This window comes from Ochotona princeps, chromosome 3, assembly GCF_030435755.1.
Source record: "Ochotona princeps isolate mOchPri1 chromosome 3, mOchPri1.hap1, whole genome shotgun sequence".
In the NCBI taxonomy this organism is placed as follows: Eukaryota; Metazoa; Chordata; class Mammalia; order Lagomorpha; family Ochotonidae; genus Ochotona; species Ochotona princeps.
In genome coordinates, this window is record NC_080834.1 from 84,893,179 (window position 1) to 84,913,209 (window position 20,031).

General features: G+C 45.6%; 1 protein-coding gene across 8 annotated transcripts; it reads left to right on the forward strand.

Annotated features, from left to right (window-relative positions):
* Positions 1-11,273: 11,273 nt before the first annotated feature.
* ADPRH (ADP-ribosylarginine hydrolase) lies at positions 11,274-18,575 on the forward strand. 8 transcript variants are annotated; one of them, XM_058661937.1, is made up of 6 exons: positions 11,274-11,598; positions 12,760-12,869; positions 14,785-15,146; positions 15,245-15,577; positions 16,388-16,748; positions 17,583-18,575. In XM_058661937.1, exons 4-6 carry the CDS (start codon positions 15,265-15,267, stop codon positions 17,995-17,997), a joined length of 1,089 nt encoding a protein of 362 aa, XP_058517920.1. In that variant the 5' UTR covers positions 11,274-11,598; positions 12,760-12,869; positions 14,785-15,146; positions 15,245-15,264; the 3' UTR covers positions 17,998-18,575. The 8 variants fall into 8 exon arrangements, with proteins under 8 accessions (XP_058517920.1, XP_058517919.1, XP_058517921.1 ...); XM_058661936.1 differs by having other exon boundaries at positions 11,274-11,554; XM_058661938.1 differs by lacking the exon at positions 14,785-15,146.
* Positions 18,576-20,031: the final 1,456 nt, after the last annotated feature.

Genomic DNA, 20,031 nt, shown 5'->3' on the forward strand with positions numbered 1-20,031 from the left:
CAAATGTTTAGGACATAAACCTAAGTAGATTTTGGGGGTATTTTATTAAAATACAGCATATATACCCAAAAAAATGCAGCTTAAGTATACAGATCAACACATTTTTTTCTCATTATGTGATCACCCTCATAATCAGCAGGCAAGTTTACCACAAAGCATTGTTACTGTCCTGGAGTCTTTACAGTCTTCTCTTGTCCATTTCTTCTGTTCTTAAATGTGTGAAACAAGAATGTATTGTCATTAACTATATCAAACGATCTGAAGGCCACACAATTTTTATCTTCTACATGTTAACAATCACAAATAAGAGAAAATATAGGATTTGGGGGACACTGTCTAGCTTATTTCACTTAACATACTGATCTCTATTGCATTTATGTTGCTTCAAACATTAGAATTTCTTTTTTGGCTGAATAACATTCCAACATTTATATATATACCACATTTTCTTTATCCAGTCATCATTCAATGAATTCTGTATCTTAGCTGTTGTGAATTAAGCTGCTATACAATGGGTGTATCCACTTTATTGATGTTTTCTTTTCTATTCAGAAACTTTTTATCTTGGTGTAATCCCACTTGTCTAGTTTGGGTTTTATTGTCTGTGTTTCTGGGGTCTTACCTAAGAACTCCCTGTGGGCAGGGAGTGCTTTCCTATGTTTTTCTGTAGTAATTTTATGATTTCAGGTCTCATGTGTAGATCCTAGATCAACTGTGAGTTGATTTTTGCATAGGGTGTAAAGTAGGGGTTTTGCTTCACATTTCTGTACACAGCGATTCAATTTTCTCAGCACCATTTGCTAGAGAGACTACTTTTTCTCCAGGAAGTGAGTTTGACTTGTTTGTTAAAGGTCAAGTAGTTGCAGATGTGTGGGATAATTTCTAAGGTTTGTGTTTTGTTCAAAACAGCCTGGTACTGGCAATAATAATAATAGACAGATTGATTGATTTTAACAGTCTGTAATATGTCTTGAAATCTGGTATTGTGATGTCTCTGGCTTTGTTTTTATTAATGAAGACTGCTTTGGCTCTTTGGAGTCTTTTGTGTTTTCATATGAATTTTAGGATTTTTTCCCTGGATCTTTGAAAAGATTTTGAATCTGTAGATTGCATTGTACAGTACAGATTATTTTCATGATATTAACTTTGCCAAGTAACAAACATGAAAGATTTTTTCATTTTTTGATGTCTTAAAGTGCTTTATTTAACATTTTGTTATTCTTTTCAAAAGATATTTTGGGGGGTCAGCATGTTGGCATAGCATGCTAATCATTTGCCTGCAATGCTAACATTCCACGTAGGTTCCAGTTTGTGTCCTGGTTGCTCCACTTCCCATCCAGCTCCTTGCTTACGGCCTGGGAAAGCAGCAGAGAATGGCCCCAAGGCCTTGGGCCCCTGAACCTACATGGGAGACCCAGAAGAAACTTCTGGCTCCCAGGTTCAGACTGGCTCAGCTTTGGCTGTCGCAGCCATTTGGGGAGTGAACAAGTGGACAGAAAATCTTTCTCTCTGTCTCTCCTAATCCCTCTGTGTTTCTTTCAAGGAAATAAATACATATTTTAAAATCTTTTTAAAAATTATTAAAGTTTTTGCAGAGAATAACACAGAGAAGAAAGACAAAGATAAATCTTTCATCTGTTGGTTCACTACACAAATGGTTGCAACAGCCAGAACTAGGCTGCTCTGAAGCCAGGGACCAGGGGCTTCCTTTGGGTCCACCATGTGGGTGTAGGGGCCCAAGCACTTGGGCTGTTCTCTGCCGCTTTTCAGGCACATCATCAGGGAGAGGGATCAGAACTCAAACTGCTGTCCATATGGAATGCAGTTGCTGTAGGCTACTGCTTTACACACTAAGCCACAATGCTGGTGGTCCCTTGAATTTTGGTTGTAGAACTCTTCCACATTCTTGGCTAAGTAATTTTAGAAGTTAAAGTTCTTGGAAACTATTGAAAATGGGATAGCTGTTACAACTTCTTTCTCAGCCAAAGCATTGTTGGTATCTAGGGATGCTATTGATTTTTGTATGTTGATTTTATATGCTGCATCTTGACTGAATTCTATCATGTGTTGTAATAGGTCTTAGTAGAGTCTTTTGATTCCCCTATATAAACACTCATGTCATCTGCAAACAGTGATTGTTTCTTTCATTTCCAACTGTATCCTTTTGATTTCTTCTTCTAGCTAAAACTTCCAGAACTACATTGAATAGGTGAGAGTGGGCATCCTTGTATGATTCCAGACTTTCATGGAAATGCTTTCATTTCCCCCACTGTAAATAAATGATGCTCATTGTTTGTCATATATTGCCTTGATTATTTTGAAATGTTCCTTCTAAACCCAATTTGCTTAAGATTTATAATAATGAAAAGATGATGCATTTTATCAAATGTTTTCTCTGCCTCTGTTGACACAATCGTCTGGTTTTTAGTTCTCCTTCTCGTTGCTGTGATGCCCATCATTTCCCAAGTCAGGCCAGAATTGGCGCAGCTCTACTTCAGGAGAGTGAGTCTGGCATTTTTCTCTCTGGGAATGTGGTCCTTGCATTGGTTTTCTCATGTTTATGTGAGGCTGAGGTCAGCACAGCTTCTCTCTCTTCAGCCAGCCATCTTGGATATTCTTCTAAGTAGTGTCTTAGAGAATATGCAACTGTGTAGACACAATGACTTCATTGTTTCTTCTTTTATAAAAGCATTATCTTACTTATATTTGTTGGCTCACTCCTCAAATGGCTACAACAACCAGTACTGGTCCAGGTCAAAGCCAAGAGCCCAGAACTCTGTACAATTCCCACAGGGGCTGCAGGGGCTCAAGTACTCGGGCCGTTCTCTGTTGCTTCCCCAGGCACAGTACCGAGGAGCTGCACTGGAAGCAGGGCAGCTGGGGGTGGAACAGGCCCTTTGATATGGTGTGCAGGTGAAGGAGCTGTGGGTAACAGCTTGACCTGCTATGCCACAAATGGTCCCTCCTTTTTTTTTATTTGCCAAAAATCAGCATAAAATAGATTGTAAATATATATTGCCTGAGGGATTGGTGGATTCTAATATTTCTGTTTTCTAAAATTTCTTTATACATTAAACTTTTATTGTTAAGAAATCTAAAATTTCCCCCATTTCCTCCCTACTCCCAGCAAGCTCTCTCTTTAACCTCCTGAGACAACTGCAATACTTATAAACATTTCTTAGCCATTTTATACACACACATGTACTGATTCACGCCCCCTTTCTGCAAATAAGACCACACATATTTATCATTTTAAAATTTTATTTTTATAGTTAACAAATGTTTCTAAGATCTGTGTGAACCCTGCCAATGTCTTCCTCATGGTTTTAAACAATTCCACAGTTACACTGTAATTTGGGGAAGGAAACTAGCACTTCCCTTAAATTTATTTCCAACTTTCTGCTATTAGAAACAATTCTGAGGGACTGGCACTGGAGCTCAGCAAGTTGCTAGCAATGCAGGCGCCCCATATCAGAGCATGGTTTGGGTCCTGGCTGCTCTCCTTCCAATCCAGTTCCCTGCTAACGTGTCTGGGAAGGCAGAAGATGGCTCAAGTACTTGGATCTTCCAGTGCTGGAGACCAAGATCAAGTTCTGGCTTCTGGCTTCCCTTTGACCCAGATCAGGCCATTGTGTCCATTTGTGCAATAAGCAAGCAGGCACAAATCAATCTGTTAATAATTTGGTCTGTTATTTATCTCCATCTGTCTATCTGTCGTCTTTCTCTCTTCCTCACCTTCTTCTGCCTTTCAAATAAATATATTTTTATGCATCTTTTTAAAAAATTATTTATTACATTGCTTTATGTGACACAGTTTCATAGGCTCTGGGATTCCCCCATCCTGTCCCCGTGCCCTTCCCCCATGGTAGATTCCTCCACCTTGTTGCAGTATTACAGTTCAAATTAAGTCGAGATTCTTTCATTGCAAACATATACCAAGCATGGAATCCAGCATCTTATTGTCCAGATCAATTCAATAGTTTCTTGGGGAGACCATCTCTGGTCTGAAGGCAGAGCTGGCAGAATATCATCCCGACCAATTAGAAGCCCCAGCACAACATCAACAATTTACAACATTATGGAATTAATTGACATGGTATTGAGTAATCAATACATTATAACAGTGCAAGTTCTTCACCACATCCTATGACTACTTCATTGACCCTTCAATTTTTGTTTGTACACAGAACCGGCTGCTAAACATCATATGGTACTATTCAGCTGTCTCATGTCTGTTTTCATTTTAGTATTTAGCAGTTTATTGTGTTGACACATAATTTTGCTGAACTTGGTAGATTTTAAAATAATCTAAACTGGATTATAAATCTAACAAGGCCTTTGTCAACAGTTGAGGTGCAGAACAGTTTAAGGAGGGGTGTGCAGAGAAATCCTCCATCTCCTAGTGAGGAGTAACTAATCTTTGTGTCCTATCTAGTAAGGTATATGTGGATCCATGCTAATCGTTTCCTGTTTGGTTCTAAGCTTTCCTTGTATTTCTCTGACTATCTATTCTTTTTTTTTGGGGGGGGGGCCTCCGGAGCAATCCCGATGGTCATTGCAAGCGTGGGGATCCAAAGTTGGAGCTAAGCAAGGACCAGAAAAAGCTCCTCTCCCTAGTCCCAAACGAAGTTTGCTGTTCTTCTATTTCTGTAGATCCCTCAGGGCTCCTGGCTGTTGTTCCCATGACCTTGGGTCCTGCAAGGAAGGATTTGGGCCTCTTCCATCCCATGTGGTAGATCCAGACGGGGCTGGATGACCTCGGAGTTCTCGGCCTCCGAAGGCACTCCAGTTCTCCGTGTTCTCCTTGTCTGTTGGGATGTAGTCCTTGGTGCCCATACTGATAGTCCTTGGTGAGGGTCCAAGTCTTCAGGGTTGAGATACAAGCCTCCTCCTGTCCACCTGCTCCACTCTGGGGTCCCTCCCTGCTCTGTGCATAAATATATATATTTAAAAAATTCTGCAACAAAACATGCAGAGGGCCTGGCATGGTGGCCTAGTAGCTATTGCCCTCTCCTTGAACGTGCCCAGCATCCCATATGGGCGCTGGTTCTAATCCAGGTAGCTACACTTCCCATCCGGCTCCCTGCCTGTGGCCTGGGAGAGCAGTCAAGAATGGCCCAAGGCCCTGGGTTCCTGCACACATGTGGGAGACTTGGAGAAAGTTCCTGGCTCCTGGCCTTGGATTGGCTCAGCTCCAGCTGTTGCAGTCACTTGGGGAATGAATCATCAGACAGAAGATCTTCCTCTCTGTGTCTCTTCCTCTCTGTATATCTGACTTCCCAATAAAAATAAACTCTTAAAAAATGCAGAAACACATATGTGTGTGAGCGTATGTGCAAATATTTATTTAGGAGACATTCCTAGAAGCTTGTCTAACATATCTGCTGGAAATACGCATTATTTTTACCATTTAAAAAAGTTATTTATCTCCAAATTCATCTAATTGTGTACATTAAATACTTTCAGGGTTTTGGCTAGAAAGCAAGTCAACAGGTTGTTGTGTTTGGAGCTGGAGATGGCCTGTGTGGTGGCGAAGTGCAGCCCGAGTAAGAAGACTGTTAGGACGCCCTTGGCAACACCAAGGCTGAGAGATGCAGACATTTTGCTTGTCGAATTCCATCAGGATCCAAAGAAGGCAGAATGGAGTGAGGCCACCTATGCCAACAGCCACAGAAAGAGCTGAAATTTTGGGAGCAATGGGAAAGCTACCCTATTGAATGTTTGCATAAGAATTGTGTAACTTGGTAAAAAGAGCAACTCAGCAAAAATTCTTGATTAAGTTATTTTGAAGTGTAAGTCAGTAGCTTAATATGGCATCACCAGCTAAGTATGCTGTGTAAGAACAGAGTTTGTATCAGGACCTAGCTAGCAACTAATATACATAGTAGGTGTTTAATGCCTGCTCTCTCTCTTTCTCTTTCTCTTTCTCTTTCTCTTTCTCTTTCTCTTTCTCTTTCTCTTTCTCTCTCTCTCTCTCTCTCTCTCTCTCTATATATATATATATATATGATTATTCCTGCAAATCATAAAACTCTTAGCAAAAGTTTCCACCTTATAGTTGAAGTCCTTACAGTGTCCAGAGCTCCAGGCTGAGGCACAACACAGTAACTGATGGTCCTGCTGAGCGGTGAGTTTGCCTGCGATGCTCCCACTACTGAACAGTGAAGGTGCCTGTGATGAATCCTCCTGGATGCAACTGGGAACAAAGGGTCCAGTATCCTTTACCTCCTACTATCTTTACCAGTTTCTAGCAACATGCCAAATAGTTATGTGTTCTCAGTAGAGCAACAACATTCACTGTTTTCTGTTATAAACAAGGCCCCAGTTCTTGAGCAAGAATCTATATCCCAGGGTTCAGCATAATGGCTCATTGGCTAAATCCTAACCTTGTAAGCACCAGGATTTGGCACTGGTTCATATCTCAGCTGCTAAACTTCCTATCCAGCTCCGTGTTGTGACCTGGGAATGCAGCAGAGCATGGCCCAAAGCCTTGGGACCTTGCATCTGGAAGAAGCTCCTGGGTCCTGGCTCTAGATCAGCTCAGCTCTAACTGGTATGGCCTTTTGGGGAAGTGAATCAGTGAATGGAAGATCTTTCTCTTTCTCCTTCTCCGAGTAATCTGATCTGTCTTTCCAATAAAAATAAGTATTTTTTTTTAAACCTACATTCTAGAAAATGTTCTTTGATCAGAAGGAAACCCATGAGAGCCAACTTGTCTGTCAGTAGTTGGTCCTTAGAGGGATTTTTTGGGAAGAGACTTTTTGGCCGATAGATGGGAGTCCCTGGGTCCTGGATCAGTTCTGAGTTGAATTCAGCCTGGGGGCCTTTATCTCACAGACATTTTTGTTAGGAGCCAGAGACTTAGGGGCCTTAGACTTGGCCTACCTGACAGCCTGTTGCATTGCAAAAGCCTGCAAGCAGGGCTACAGCAAGCAGGATATTAGGCCAAAACATCCTCTGTAGAGCAAGCAGAATAGAACCTCCACCCTTGTTCCTGTTCAAATAATTAGTTCCTCCCCTGTTTCAATATAGCTGATTAGTTCCTCCCCTGCTTCAGTGAAGATAATTACTCCCAGGAAACCCTTCCCTCTCTCCCCCTCCCCTAGAGAAGAAGGTATATATATGAGGAGTGAAAATAAAGAGAGAGGTACTTTTTTCCAACAAGTACGAGTGTCCGTGTGTTTCTCGGGCCAGCAGCCCGGGGCCAGCAGCCCGGCATTCCCAGTCCATCCTCAGGGTTTGAGCGTCGTGTCCTGCAGGTCGGGACACATTTTGCTATCAAAGATAAGTCTGGGATGAGGGGAGGGTGTCTGTGTGAATTTGGGGGTATGGGAGAGTGAGGGTTTTCTGCAGTTATTTGAAGCTGGCCTGCTGATCAACTGTCCTTTTGCTTTGTGTGACCATGCCACCATGTCCCAAAGAAACATTTTCCGATTCTGTCTGAGGAGCAAGGGTGTATGCAGGAGTTGAGTAGTGTGAGAAGAATGTGGCATGGCTCCGATATTTGGTGGAGATGAGAAGACCCAGAGAAATATCTTACCTGGCAGTTATTTTTTTTATTGTGTGATTATTACACTGATAAGCAGTGTGCTAAGATTTTTTTTTAAAGATTTATTCATTTTATTACAGCCAGATATACACAGGAGGAGAGATAGAGAGGAAGATCTTCCATCCCATGATTCACTCCCCAAGTGAGCCGCAACGGGCCGATGCACGCCGATCTGAAGCCGGGAACCTGGAACCTCTTCCGGGTCTCCCACGCGGGTGCAGTGTCCCAATGCATTGGGCATTGGGCCGTCCTCAACTGCTTTCCCAGGCCACAAGCAGGGAGCTGGATGGGAAGTGGAGCTGCCGGGATTAGAACCTGCGCCCATATGGGATCCCGGGGCTTTCAAGGTAAGGACTTTAGCCGCTAGGCCACGCCGCCGGGCCCTAAGATTTTTCTTACATGGTTTCATGCAATCCTTCTAACAGCTGCCTGTGGTTGTTGCAATTATTTTTCCTACTTTAGCAGTAGTTGAAAAGAGAGGCTTAACAAGATGAAGTGACAGCAATGTTGATCCATCCAAGTACTGTTACTGGGTTTCAAACCCTGTTGCATGAATAAGTTGAAGAGTCTGCTGAAAGACTTGAGGAACAATGTTCATAGGCATCAGAAGCCAAAAGCAAGCCCACTGTTAACAAACAAGCCCGGCTGTTCTTCATGATTAAGGCACAGATTTTCTCCCTCCCCCCCGCCCCCCCGCCGAATTCTAACAGAGCAGTGGTGTTAATGGGTGTTAATTAATTAACATCTTAATTTGTAAAAAGATTTATTTATTTTTATTGCAAAGTCAGATATACAGAGAGGAAGAGAGATAGTAAGCCTTTCTGTCCATTTATTCACTCCCCAAATGGCCACAATGGCCAGAGTTGATCCAATCCAAAGCCAGAAGCCAGGTACTTCTTCCAGGTCTCCCATGCAGGTGCAGGGTCCCAAGGCTTTGGGCCATCCTCGACTGCTTTCCCAGGCCACAAGCAGGGAGCTGGAAGGGAAGTGGGGCTGTCAGGATTAGAACTGGCGCCCATGTGGGATCCCAGTCTGTTCAAGGCAAGGACTTCAGCTACTAGGCCACCGTGCTGAGCCCTAGTATTTTAATTTTAACTCTAGCTTCCTGCACCCCCAGAACAAAGAATTCGAAGCAGAGGTGTAAGTACAGCATGAAAATGAGAGCAGGATTTATTGAGTGAACATTCAGGAGAGAGGTTGGGGGAGGGATCCCCATCATTCACAGCCAGAGACTGCTGCCAAGGCCACAAGGACGCCTGAGCATGGCCCTGAAGTCCAAAAGAAGAAACTCTGCCGCACGATCAATCTCCTTTATGAGCCATAAAAGAGTTTTGCATACAGAAAGCTTTCTGGGGGGTCTCATGGTGCCTAACCATAGATTTTTACCTTCAGTATGTCCATCATGGCATCTCACCCTGCCTTGTTCTGGGCAAGACACAGGGGTATTATGGTAAAATGGGTGAACTAGGCTGACAGGTGGTGGGGTAGCATTATAAGGTGGAGCTGGCTGAAATTCCAGCTCACCTACCCCTACCTGATCTTCCTGCCTAGTTCCCTCTCTCAGGGATCTGAACAACACCCTGGACAGACATGCTGAAACCGTCATGAGATTTATAGAGATACTTATTATGAAAATTGTCCTCACTATGGACGGTCTTTGAGCATGCCTTTAGAGGCTGCAAATCTTCAATGGTGAACATGACTTTTAAAACACTGAAAAGTCTTTCAAGCCAGGTAGAGGCGAGGGAAGGACTGGGGAAGAGTGGTGGGGAATGCTTTGGAGTAGTGGAAATAGTATACATATAGTGCTTGCCTATGTAACCAAGAGTGTTAGGCCAAAAGCAGTGATTAGGTCCAAAAGCAGGGGCACAGGGGAGCACTGGGACAACCAAGAGAATTCCAGCTGCACTGAGCTTGTTCTTCAGAACATTTTCCTAAAGAACTCATCAGGCGGGCCAGGTGCGGTGGCCTAGTGGCTAAAGTCCTTGCCTTGAACGCCCCGGGATCCCATATGGGCGCCGGTTCTAATCCCAGCAGCTCCACTTCCCATCCAGCTCCCTGCTTGTGGCCTGGGAAAGCAGTTGAGGACGGCCCAATGCCTTGGGACCCTGCACCCATATGAGAGACCTGGAAGAAGTTCCTGGTTCCTGGCTTTGGATTGGCGCAGCACCGGCTGTTGCGCTCACTTGGGAAATGAATCATGGGATGGAAGATCTTTCTCTCTGTCTCTCTTCCTCTCCGTATATCTGACTTTGTAATAAAAAAAAAATCTTTATAAAGAGCTCATCAGGCAACATTGTGTGTGTGGGGTTGGAGGCAGACATCTCAAACAAGGTGCAGGTTAAACAACAAGAACTAAATTCTTCATCCAGGGGAGATAGATATAGCTACTTTCTGAACACATAGGAGCTGAAGAGGCACAAAGACTTGAGCAAGAGATTTCTCCTCTCCCACTTTGCCCTGGACATGCCCCTAGCCCTTGCCATAAAAGCACTGGCATTTTGGGTTAGCCCTTGGCAGTTTCTTGAGGGGTCTTCTCTTTGTCACAAGTAAACGCTTTCCTTGAGCAGCTCCCGCTGGGGGCAGATGACTTGGGTACATGGCAAACGGGGGTTGTGTTGGCATCCCAGTGTGCACATTCCATTTCACTACATATAAAGGACATCGGGTGGGACACAAAGATTAGCCACTCCTCACCATGGTGTTGGGGATTTCCCTACACACCCCCCCCCAAAACAAACAAACAAAAAAATGTTCTGCACCTTAATTGTCGACAAATGTCTTGTTAGAGTTACAAGCCAGTCTAGATTATCCTAAAATCTGCCAAGATCAGCAAAATTATACTTCAACACAACAAATGGCTAAATACTAAAATGAAATAGACACGAGACAGCTGAATGGTACCTTATAGCCATTTTAAGGTATATAGCAGTCGGTTCTGTATATAAAACTAAAACTGAAATGTCAATGGGCTAATCATAGGTTGTGGTTAAGAACTTGCTTTCTTTTTTTTTTTTTTTTTTGTAACACACTGGTTACTCACAACCATGTCAATTCCATAATGTTGCAAATTGCTGTTGATGTTATGTCGGGACTCTTGGTTGAATGGGATGATATTCTGCCAGCTCTAACAACGGCCCAGAAATGGTCTCCCCAAGAGACTGTTCAACCCATCTGGACAATAAATAGCTGGACTTTATACTTGGTATATGTTTGCAAGGAAAGAATCTTGATTGAATTTGAACTGTAATACTGCATCAAAGTGGAGGAAGCCACCAGGGGGGAGGGGCGTGGGGGGGATTCCCAGAGCCTATGAAACTGTAACATAATGCAAAATAACTAATAAAAAAATAAATTAATTAATTAAAAAAAAAAAAGCTCAGGCCACGGTCAGTCATTACAGCCAGAGGCACACAGAAAACCTGTAGGCGGTAACTCCATAATCCTCTTTATAAGTGACACTGCCATTTCAACCCAAACAATCCCAGTTTTTCTGTGCTCATATCAGCATGTAAAAATCCTATACTGCTGCCATATAAAAAGCTCAAACAAATGTAATCCTTCAGTGCAGTTAAGAGGTAGGTATTACCAGTGATGGGCCTGGAAACCCCCCAAGGGCGTCTCCGTTATTTGGCACCGCCTCCCGTTGCGGCCCCCTCCCATCCCCCATGCCCAAGAAAGCTGGATGCGAGGAAGGGCCACGGACAAAGGCCCCAGGACCCCACAGGAATCACCCACGACAGCCTGTTCGCAGCCCCCACACAGCACCCCGCCAGGCGCTCCGAAGCCTGGGTGATCCGTGACAGTCTTGGTCCTCCTTTGCGTTCGGAAGTCACTTCCTAGGCCGCGCCACAGGGCGGGATCCCTCTAGGGCCAGCGCAAAGTGCTGGACACGCACTTGGCCGCCACAAAAGGAGGGCCGCGCAGGGCTTTGTCTTCCGGGACTGCGCGCGCCCACGTTCACAGGACAGCGGGCCAGCGCGCAGTTGTCCTCGTGGGAACCAGGTACCACCCTCTGCTCCCGGGACCCCGCTCTCCCCTCCCCGCGGGTAGGTGGGGAGCACTTCCCTATAGGGTCCCCAAAGCCGTCGGAATTTTCCAGGCGAGGGCTGGCGGGGCGGGGTCAGGGCATGGGGGAAGGGCGGGGAGATGGTGTCGTGTTGCATGTTGACACTTCCCCAAACAGAGGGATATTCCAGGCCTGGAGTTGAATGCAGAAGCAGTCTTCAAGAAGTCGATGGCAAATGAGTATTATTTAAACAAACAAACTCGGATTTCAGAACTTTGGGGGGTACTGAATGAAACACCTTTGAAGTCCATTTTCCATGAACCTTTTTGAAGCACTGTTGTTTAGTCGGGTTGTGTGAAAGTGACATGTGACAGTTTAGAAGAGTTTAAGGAATAAGAACATTATTGGTGTGTGTGTGTGTGTGTGTGTGTGTCTGGTGGGGGCTACAACGAGGCGCTGACCTGAGCCACCCTGCTGGCTATTCTGGATAGCCCAGTGGAGAGGGGCTAGAAGGATTTACATCCGGGAAGCTGAGGCTTCTGGAATACCAAAGCCAACTAAATGTCATTGTGGGACAGCTCATTCGTTGCTCTGATAGGAAAGCTGCAGGTGGACAGCCTGATTCTCTGTGCAGTCCAGGCGGCGCTGGACTCTGGATTTAATTCATGGTACATGAGCTAAGATCATGATACTCTATAGAGAGAAGGTGATCACTGAAATCAAACTCAAATTTTAGATTTTTCCCACTTGGGTATGAATAATAAATATAATGCTGGTGAGGCCGACACTATGGCTCAGTGGTTAAATCCTTGCAAGCACTGGGGATCCCATATGGGCACCGGTTTGTGTCTTTGTTGCCCCACTTCCCACCCAGTTCCCTGCTTGTGGCCAGGGGAAGCAGTAGAAGATGGCCCAAGGCCTTGGGACCCTGCACCCATGTGGGCGACTCAGAAGAAATTCCTGGCTCCTGGGTTGGATTGGCTCAGCTCTGGCCCTTGTGGCCACTTGGGGAGTGAACCAGTGGATGGAAAATCTTTCTCTTTGTGTCTTCTTCTCTGTAAATCTGCCTTTCCAAGAAAAATAACTCTTTTAAAAAAAAAATAGTGATGCCAAGCCCTAAGGGTTTCATGCAAATTAATGCATTTACTTCTCCCAATGAGATCACTTGGCTGTTATTGTTTTTATCATTACCATTTTACAGATGTGGAAGGCTCTGATGGGTTGCTCATGTAAGTCCCAGAAGCAAGTATTGTTGCTTAAATAAAGTCTTGCACTTCCAAGATCCGATCTCAACCACAGAGTGTAAAAAAGGTGAGCTTGATCTGATCTGCAGGGTTTTTTTAACTTTATTTTTGATGGTGTTTATGTAGTTGAGAAGGATGCGTACTCATGTGGACCATTGATTAGGGTGGAAAGGATTGAGGAACAGAGAAAAATGGATGAGACCATTGTCTCCACAATTTTCTTTTTCTTCTTCCTGTATCTGGTGGGAGGTGTGTGGTAGAGAAAGGAAAAAGCCACACCCAGCATCCCTAGTGCCTGGGGATGGGAGATGGCCACCAAATGTCATTCCAGGGTCCCTGATGTGCAACATGCTCCAAGGATACTGCTCAAGTGGTTTTGGTAGTTCTGAAATGCTGTTTATTTCATTGCTCCAAGGGTGAGGAAATCCTTCCAAGGTCCACTGGCTGACATGGTCCACTTTACAGTCTCCCATCGCCCAGAAACTTGCTGTCAGTGCTTGGCTGGGAAAGTTGTCCGATTTGTTCTGCCCTCCATCCTCTGCTGTGGTACTAGCTGTCCTCTGCAGGCTCCAGTTGACTGACATATCCTCCATATGCAATTAGGTATGCCATCTGCTTGTCTGCAGTTAATCTGGCTCGTGTATACTCCAGTGGATATGGTCACTTAGCCCAGCCTGGCTCTCCTAACCCAGCTCACATCCAGGCCAATGGATGCTGTAGTCCTGGCTAGCCTGCTCTACCTCCAGTCCCAGTTCTCATGCTCACCAGTGGGAGCAGTAGCCCAGCATGGGAGTCCTCTCTGCCCCCCTACCAGGTTTACCCCCCGCACTCCTGGGTCTCATGTTTGCTGGTGGGTGTTGCAGCCAAGTCTGGCATGGCCCACCTCACCTTGGCATTTATCGGCAGGTGCTGTAACCCAGCCTGGCTTGACCTGCCCCTAATTCCAGCTCATGCTGGTGGGTACTGCAGCCTAGTCCAGCCCAGCCAGCCTCCAGTTCCAGCCCTAAAGCGAACTGGCTTGTGTTGTGGCCCAATCCGGCCTGTCTTGAACTCTCTCCTGGTTCTCATATGTGCCACTGGGTGAACTTTCCCAGCCTGGCCTGCCCACAGACCATGTATGCTGTCAGGTACTATAACCTGTCCTGGTCTGGGCTGCTCCCAGTCTTGATTCTTGTGCTCGACTACCTAAGCTCCTCAGTTGGGTCTCCTCCCAGTGACAGATCTTGTACACACTGGTGGGTGCTTGGCCCAGCCTGACATGTCCTGGCAAGTACAACGGCCTTGCATGAGCAGCTCGCACCCATTCCAGCTCTTACTGTTGGGTGCTACAGCCCAGCCACCCTGGTCCATCCCCAGACTCAGGTCTTGTATGGTTCAGCAGGTTGTTGAGATATAGCCAACCTGTCCTACACCTACCTTGGCTCTTGTGAGTACTAGTGGGTGCTGGAGCCCAGTCCATTCTGGCACACCCCAGACTCAGTCTACACCCATGCCAAGGTATACTGCAGCCATGTCCAGCCCAGTTTGCCATCCCTATTTTGACTCTTGCGCTCCCTAGTAGGAACCACAAGTCAGCTGCTTCCAACCACAGATCTTGGGCATGCTGGTGGTTGCTTTGACACAGTTTGGCATAGCCCATCCCCTTTGCCATCAGATCCTGCAGCCTGGCCTGGCCCAGCCAACCCCCAGTACTGTACAACTCTGTCTGGTGGGTGTTGTATCCCAGCCCTACCCAGTCTGCCCCCATTCTTGGCTTTCATGCAAACTGACAGCTATGATAGCCTAGCCCTGCATGACCTGCACCCATCCTGGCTTTTGCACATGCCAGGGTGCTAAGGTTTTGCCCAGTCCTGTGCAGCTCCCCTCCCCCCTTGCTGACCAATTCACACAATTCTTGCTAACAAGTGGAGCAGTCTTGCCTGGCCTGACTAACACCCAACACTGATTCATGTGCTAACCAGCACATGTCTTGTTTTATGCAGATCCTGGGACCCAAACATGTGTAGGAATTACCAGGCCTGTTCTGCTCCACTGGTCACAGCCTGAATCCACCCCTCCCCAAATCCCCTCCCTACATCCCCTCCCCAAGGCCGCCAAAACGCCCCTGTGGTGGAAGCAAGGGGCCTTGGCTGTGATTTGCAGTTTCATGGGCTAGCCACCCATGAGTCACACAGATCTACACTGGAACCTCAGCCCTGCCACTCACCCAAGATGAGTCACTGATTTCTGAAATTGCCTTATTGCCATAACCCTGGATTAAAGCACTTGTCAGATGGGTTAATACACTCCTTAAGGATTGTTATGAAGCTTAAATGAGATGTACTTCATCTACTGTCTGCAAGGAGTGAGTACTCCATGACGTGTAGATGGGGGCTAATTGATTTTTTTTCGTATTTATCTTTCTATTCCTCCTCTTTCCTGTGTCTTACTTGTGCCCTAAAGACAGCACTGCAGGGCCCAGCATGTGTGCAGCACTGATAGAGAGGTATGTGGCTGCCATGGTACTGAGTGGGGCTGGAGATGCCCTGGGGTACTTCAATGGAAAGTGGGAGTTCCTCCAGGATGGGGAGAAGATTCACCAGCAGCTGGCCCAGCTGGGTGGCTTGGAAGTCATAGACGTGGGAAGATGGAGAGTCAGTGATGACACGGTGATGCACTTGGCCACAGCAGAAGCCCTCGTGGAGGCCGGGAAGGCTCCGAAGTTGGATCAACTGTATTCATACCTTGCCAGGCATTACCAAGACTGCATGAAAGACATGGATGGCAGAGCAGCTGGTAAGCACACCCTGAGGGTGGAGAGAAAGGCAGGTCTGGGAAAATAATCAAGAATGCTGCTGGAGATTCTTGAAAAAAAATATTTATTTTAATTTACTTTAAAGGCAGACAGAGGTGGAGAGAAATCTCGCATTCGTGGCTTCGCTTCCCAGATACCTGCAAGTGCAAGGGCTGGCTCAGGCGAAGTCAGTCCAGGACTCCCTTGTGGTTGGCAGGGGCCCAGCTACAGGAGCCATTACCTGCCACCTCTCCAGTGTGACTTAGCAGGAAGCTGGGATTGAGAGCTGGAATTAACCTGCCCCTAGTGGAAGTTGAAGTATCAAGGATACTATAAAGTTTGAAGTTGCACTAAAAACAGAAGAAACCTAAGGGTTCCATGATTTCCTTAAATATGAGGACAGTGTTGCAATGTTCTAAATTGTGTAGATGAATAGTTACTAAAGAAAAGTATTGTGCATCAAGTGAAAGAACTTACATGTTATAAACCTACTGTCATTAAAAATACTGTGCTCTGAGCATTGCCTTGCTCATTAACAAAAAAAATACTAATGTTATAGCTACCTTTCTGAGTCACTGTGTGTCTCAGTAAAACGTGGGGGAGATTCCAAGGCTCTTTACATGAGTGCTTCTCTTATCATTCCCATGATAGTGCTACAGGCTATTTATAAGTAAGGTACATTGCTGCGTTGGGGTTTGGAATGCAAAGCCATCATCATCTGTCCTTCTCCATCAAATACACTTGGAGAAAGCTCAGTTCTTGCTTCTTGCTTTGGCTACATCAACCGCCACGCCCTCCTTCTTCTTCCCTAGGTGCTGCCTCAATGCGGAATGCCATGCGGCTGAAGCCGGCCGAGGCTGATGGCTGGAGGATTCCCTTCAATAGCCATGAAGGTGGCTGCGGGGCTGCCATGCGGGCCATGTGCATTGGGCTCAGGTTCCCTCACCACAGTCAACTGGATGCACTGATCCAAGTGAGCATTGAGAGTGGCCGAATGACCCACCACCACCCAACCGGCTACCTGGGAGCCCTTGTATCTGCCCTTTTTACAAGCTATGCTGTGAACGGCAAGCCACCCCGGCAGTGGGGTAAAAGACTGTTGGAGGTGCTGCCACAAGCTAAAAAGTACATCGTCCAGTCTGGCTACTTCGTGGAGGAGAATCTTCAACATTGGTGAGTCTGTAGGCGCATGCCCTTGCTGGAGCATGGCATGATCTGATGCGAGTGTATGGCAGCACTGGGCGGTGACAACAGCACCATGACTCTCGCCCCCAGTACCCTCCCGGCCCACCTGACTGGATGTCAGATTTCCTCCCAGCAGTGGTTGCCGCAAGGTAGCCCAGGGAAGCACTCTGTGGCCATTATAGCTGCAGTGCCTACCTCTCATGCAGGGATTCTGTTCCGTGTTCCAGTTTCCTTGGTTTTTGTGGACATTGGACATGCTGAGGTGAGCTGTCTTGCTGATTTCCCACTTTCCTGAAAATTATTTGTTCAGTGTTGGCCTGAAACAGCAAGTAATATTTTTAATTCCCAGTTTAGAATTTCAGTGAGCTCGATTCCCTCCTAGCTTATTAGTAAATGGACCAGCTGCATCTCCTTTTTGTTAGTTCGCCTCACATTCTCAGAATAAAAGGATCCAGAGACTTTGTGCTGGCACTTGTGGTCATGATGTCCTCAAGTTCCCCATGGAAACATGATACCTGACATGACACTCAAGCCAGGAAAACAGAACTTCATTTCCTGCTCCTTAGCCTTGATATAGATCTTTTTCTTAGCAATAGGGTCCATGTCTTGTTTTATGTAGAGCCTTAGCAAAAATGTATTGAATTACAGGCACTTAACAGGGGCTCATTTTGATCTATATATTGTCTATGATGAAAGCACAAGGAGCTGACCTCACCTTGGAATTTCTGTTTTCTCTGTTCACACACCCACGTGGTTTTTTTTTTTTTTTTTGTAATAACTTTTGACTTTTTCAATTGACTAGATTTTTTTTCCTTCTCACAGGTCCTACTTCCAAAATCAATGGGAAAAATATTTGAAACTTAGAGGGATTTTGGATGGCAAAGCAGTCCCCAGTTTCCCTGAGCCCTTCAGCGTGAAGCAGAGGGACCAGTTCTACACCTCCCTGAGCTACTCTGGCTGGGGTGGCAGCAGTGGCCATGATGCCCCCATGATCGCCTATGATGCTGTCCTGGCTGCGGGAGACTCCTGGAAGGAACTTGCCCATCGAGCCTTTTTCCATGGCGGAGACAGCGATTCCACAGCTGCCATTGCTGGCTGCTGGTGGGGAGTTATGCATGGTTTTAAAGGTGTGAGTCCCTCCAACTATGAGAAGCTGGAATACAGAGACAGGTTGGAGGAAACAGCAAGGGCTTTATATTCTCTTGGGTCAGAGGAAGACTCTGGAGTTACCCTTTAGGGACATACGATACTCATTTCTGGAAATTTCATTTTTCCTGTTGACCTTTTATCTGCTCAATTTCTTTTCACTTTTCTCCAAAGTCTCAATCTTGTACTCCCAGAGTTTTGCTTGCACAAGTCTCTTAAGCACCTTAAGCTCAGTCTCATCATCTGGCTCATCCTATTCTCCCTGAGTCTCTCCATCCTAATGAAGAGTCTTATATCGCAGTTGATGGGGTCAACATCTCCCAAGCTAGAGAGCTCCTGTCCTCTTACTCAAGTCTTCAAGTCTTCATGGGCATCATCTCATCACTCGTTATATTTGACTCAAATTGGGTTTCCCGCATGCCAAAAGAACTCCAGAGCGAGGGCGTGAGTGTAAGCAGTTTACTTGGAGGTGATTCCAAGAAATACTGGCAGAAGAATGGGGAAATGACACTGGGAGAGGAAGGGATACTATCCTGGGTGTGTCAAGGAGCAGGTTCCCACAGTAGGCCATTAGTCTGTGTGGATTCTTTGCTAAGATAGCCCTCAGACTTGTCCCACCTGAAGAACAAGCAGAACTGGGACTGACTGCATCGGCACACTGTTCTACCTCCTGCTTTGACCTTCTTGCACTGAATATTTGCTTTGCTGATTTCTCATTCTTTAACCATGCCACTTTACAAGTATGTGTCTGTGTATGAGTGTGTGTGTGTGTGTGTGTGTGTGTGTAGGGTGAGGCAGGAGAATGAAAATGAATAAAGGGAAGAGATAAACTTAATTATGTGTATATTAATAAAAACGGTCTGTTCATAGTATGGATTTGTTATATTTATGGAGTTATTTATATATACACGCACATACATACTGAAAAGCAGTAGCTCATATGTGACATTATATTAATGACCTATGTGCCATGTATTGTATCTCATTTACTTTCTTTGTTACCCAAGATTGCTGGCTAACAAGATATCTTACTAACACTTGTTTTTAGACTTAACAAACTAAGCATTGACTGTTATCTACCCTGCAAACTTCTCCAACTCTGCCATCCTCAGTTTATTCTTGATTCTCCTCCACTCCAGAATAAATAAACTGAAGTCATTTGTAATCAGCCACAGAGTTGGGGTGTTGGAGGAAAGGAATGGGAATTCAGATGAGTTTTCAGTCCAACCAGCCTCCTCAAGTCTACCTCCTCAAGGAATGGCTGCCTGTGCTTTGGTTAAGGTCATTCGGAGTGGGGCTGGGGACAGCCTGACACTTCAGCTTTCTCTTCTTTGGCATTTGGGGCTTGGCGAGAGAGGCATCTGTGGAGTATGCGAGGCTCTTTTCACCTGGGGATGGAAGAAGAGTGTTGCGTGAGTCATACGGTTCACAACAACATGCTGACAGATATTGTCTGACCACAGTCACACAGATGGAGGTGGACTTCAAATAAGGACCATTTGTCTTTATAAAAATAGGGGAAAAAACCACACCAAAATGTTCTTGTTTCCTTACGCCCTACTCAACACACTCCTGACTCCAGATAAGTGTGGGTTGTTTCTCACACATCTAGCAAGTCTGTGTCCTCTGTCGATCAGAAGAAACATTAAGGTTAAAATGAGGCTTTGAGGTCAGTAGCATAGCAAGTAAAGCAGTCACCTACAATGCTGTTCTATATGGGTGCCAGTTTGAATCTCTGCTGCTCCACTTTCTATCCATCCTGCTAAATGTGCCTGGGAAAACAGCAGAAGGTGACTGAAGGACCTTACATTCATGTGGAAAACCCAGAAGAAGTTCCCAGTTTCTAGCTTTGTACTGGCCCTGCTCTATCCCCCCCGAACCCCTCATTTCCATGCAATTATATTTTTATCTGCTTTTGTGTATATAAATGCTGTGTATGTATATATATGTGTATGTATATATATATATATATCAAGCCTTACGGTGCTGGCACCATGGCATACCATGTTATGCCTCTGCTATGGCACTGGCAACCCACATGGGTATAAATTCAACCAGTTGCTCCACTTCTGATTCCTGCTGGTGGTCTGGGAGATCACTGGAAAATGGTCCAAGTGCTTGGGCC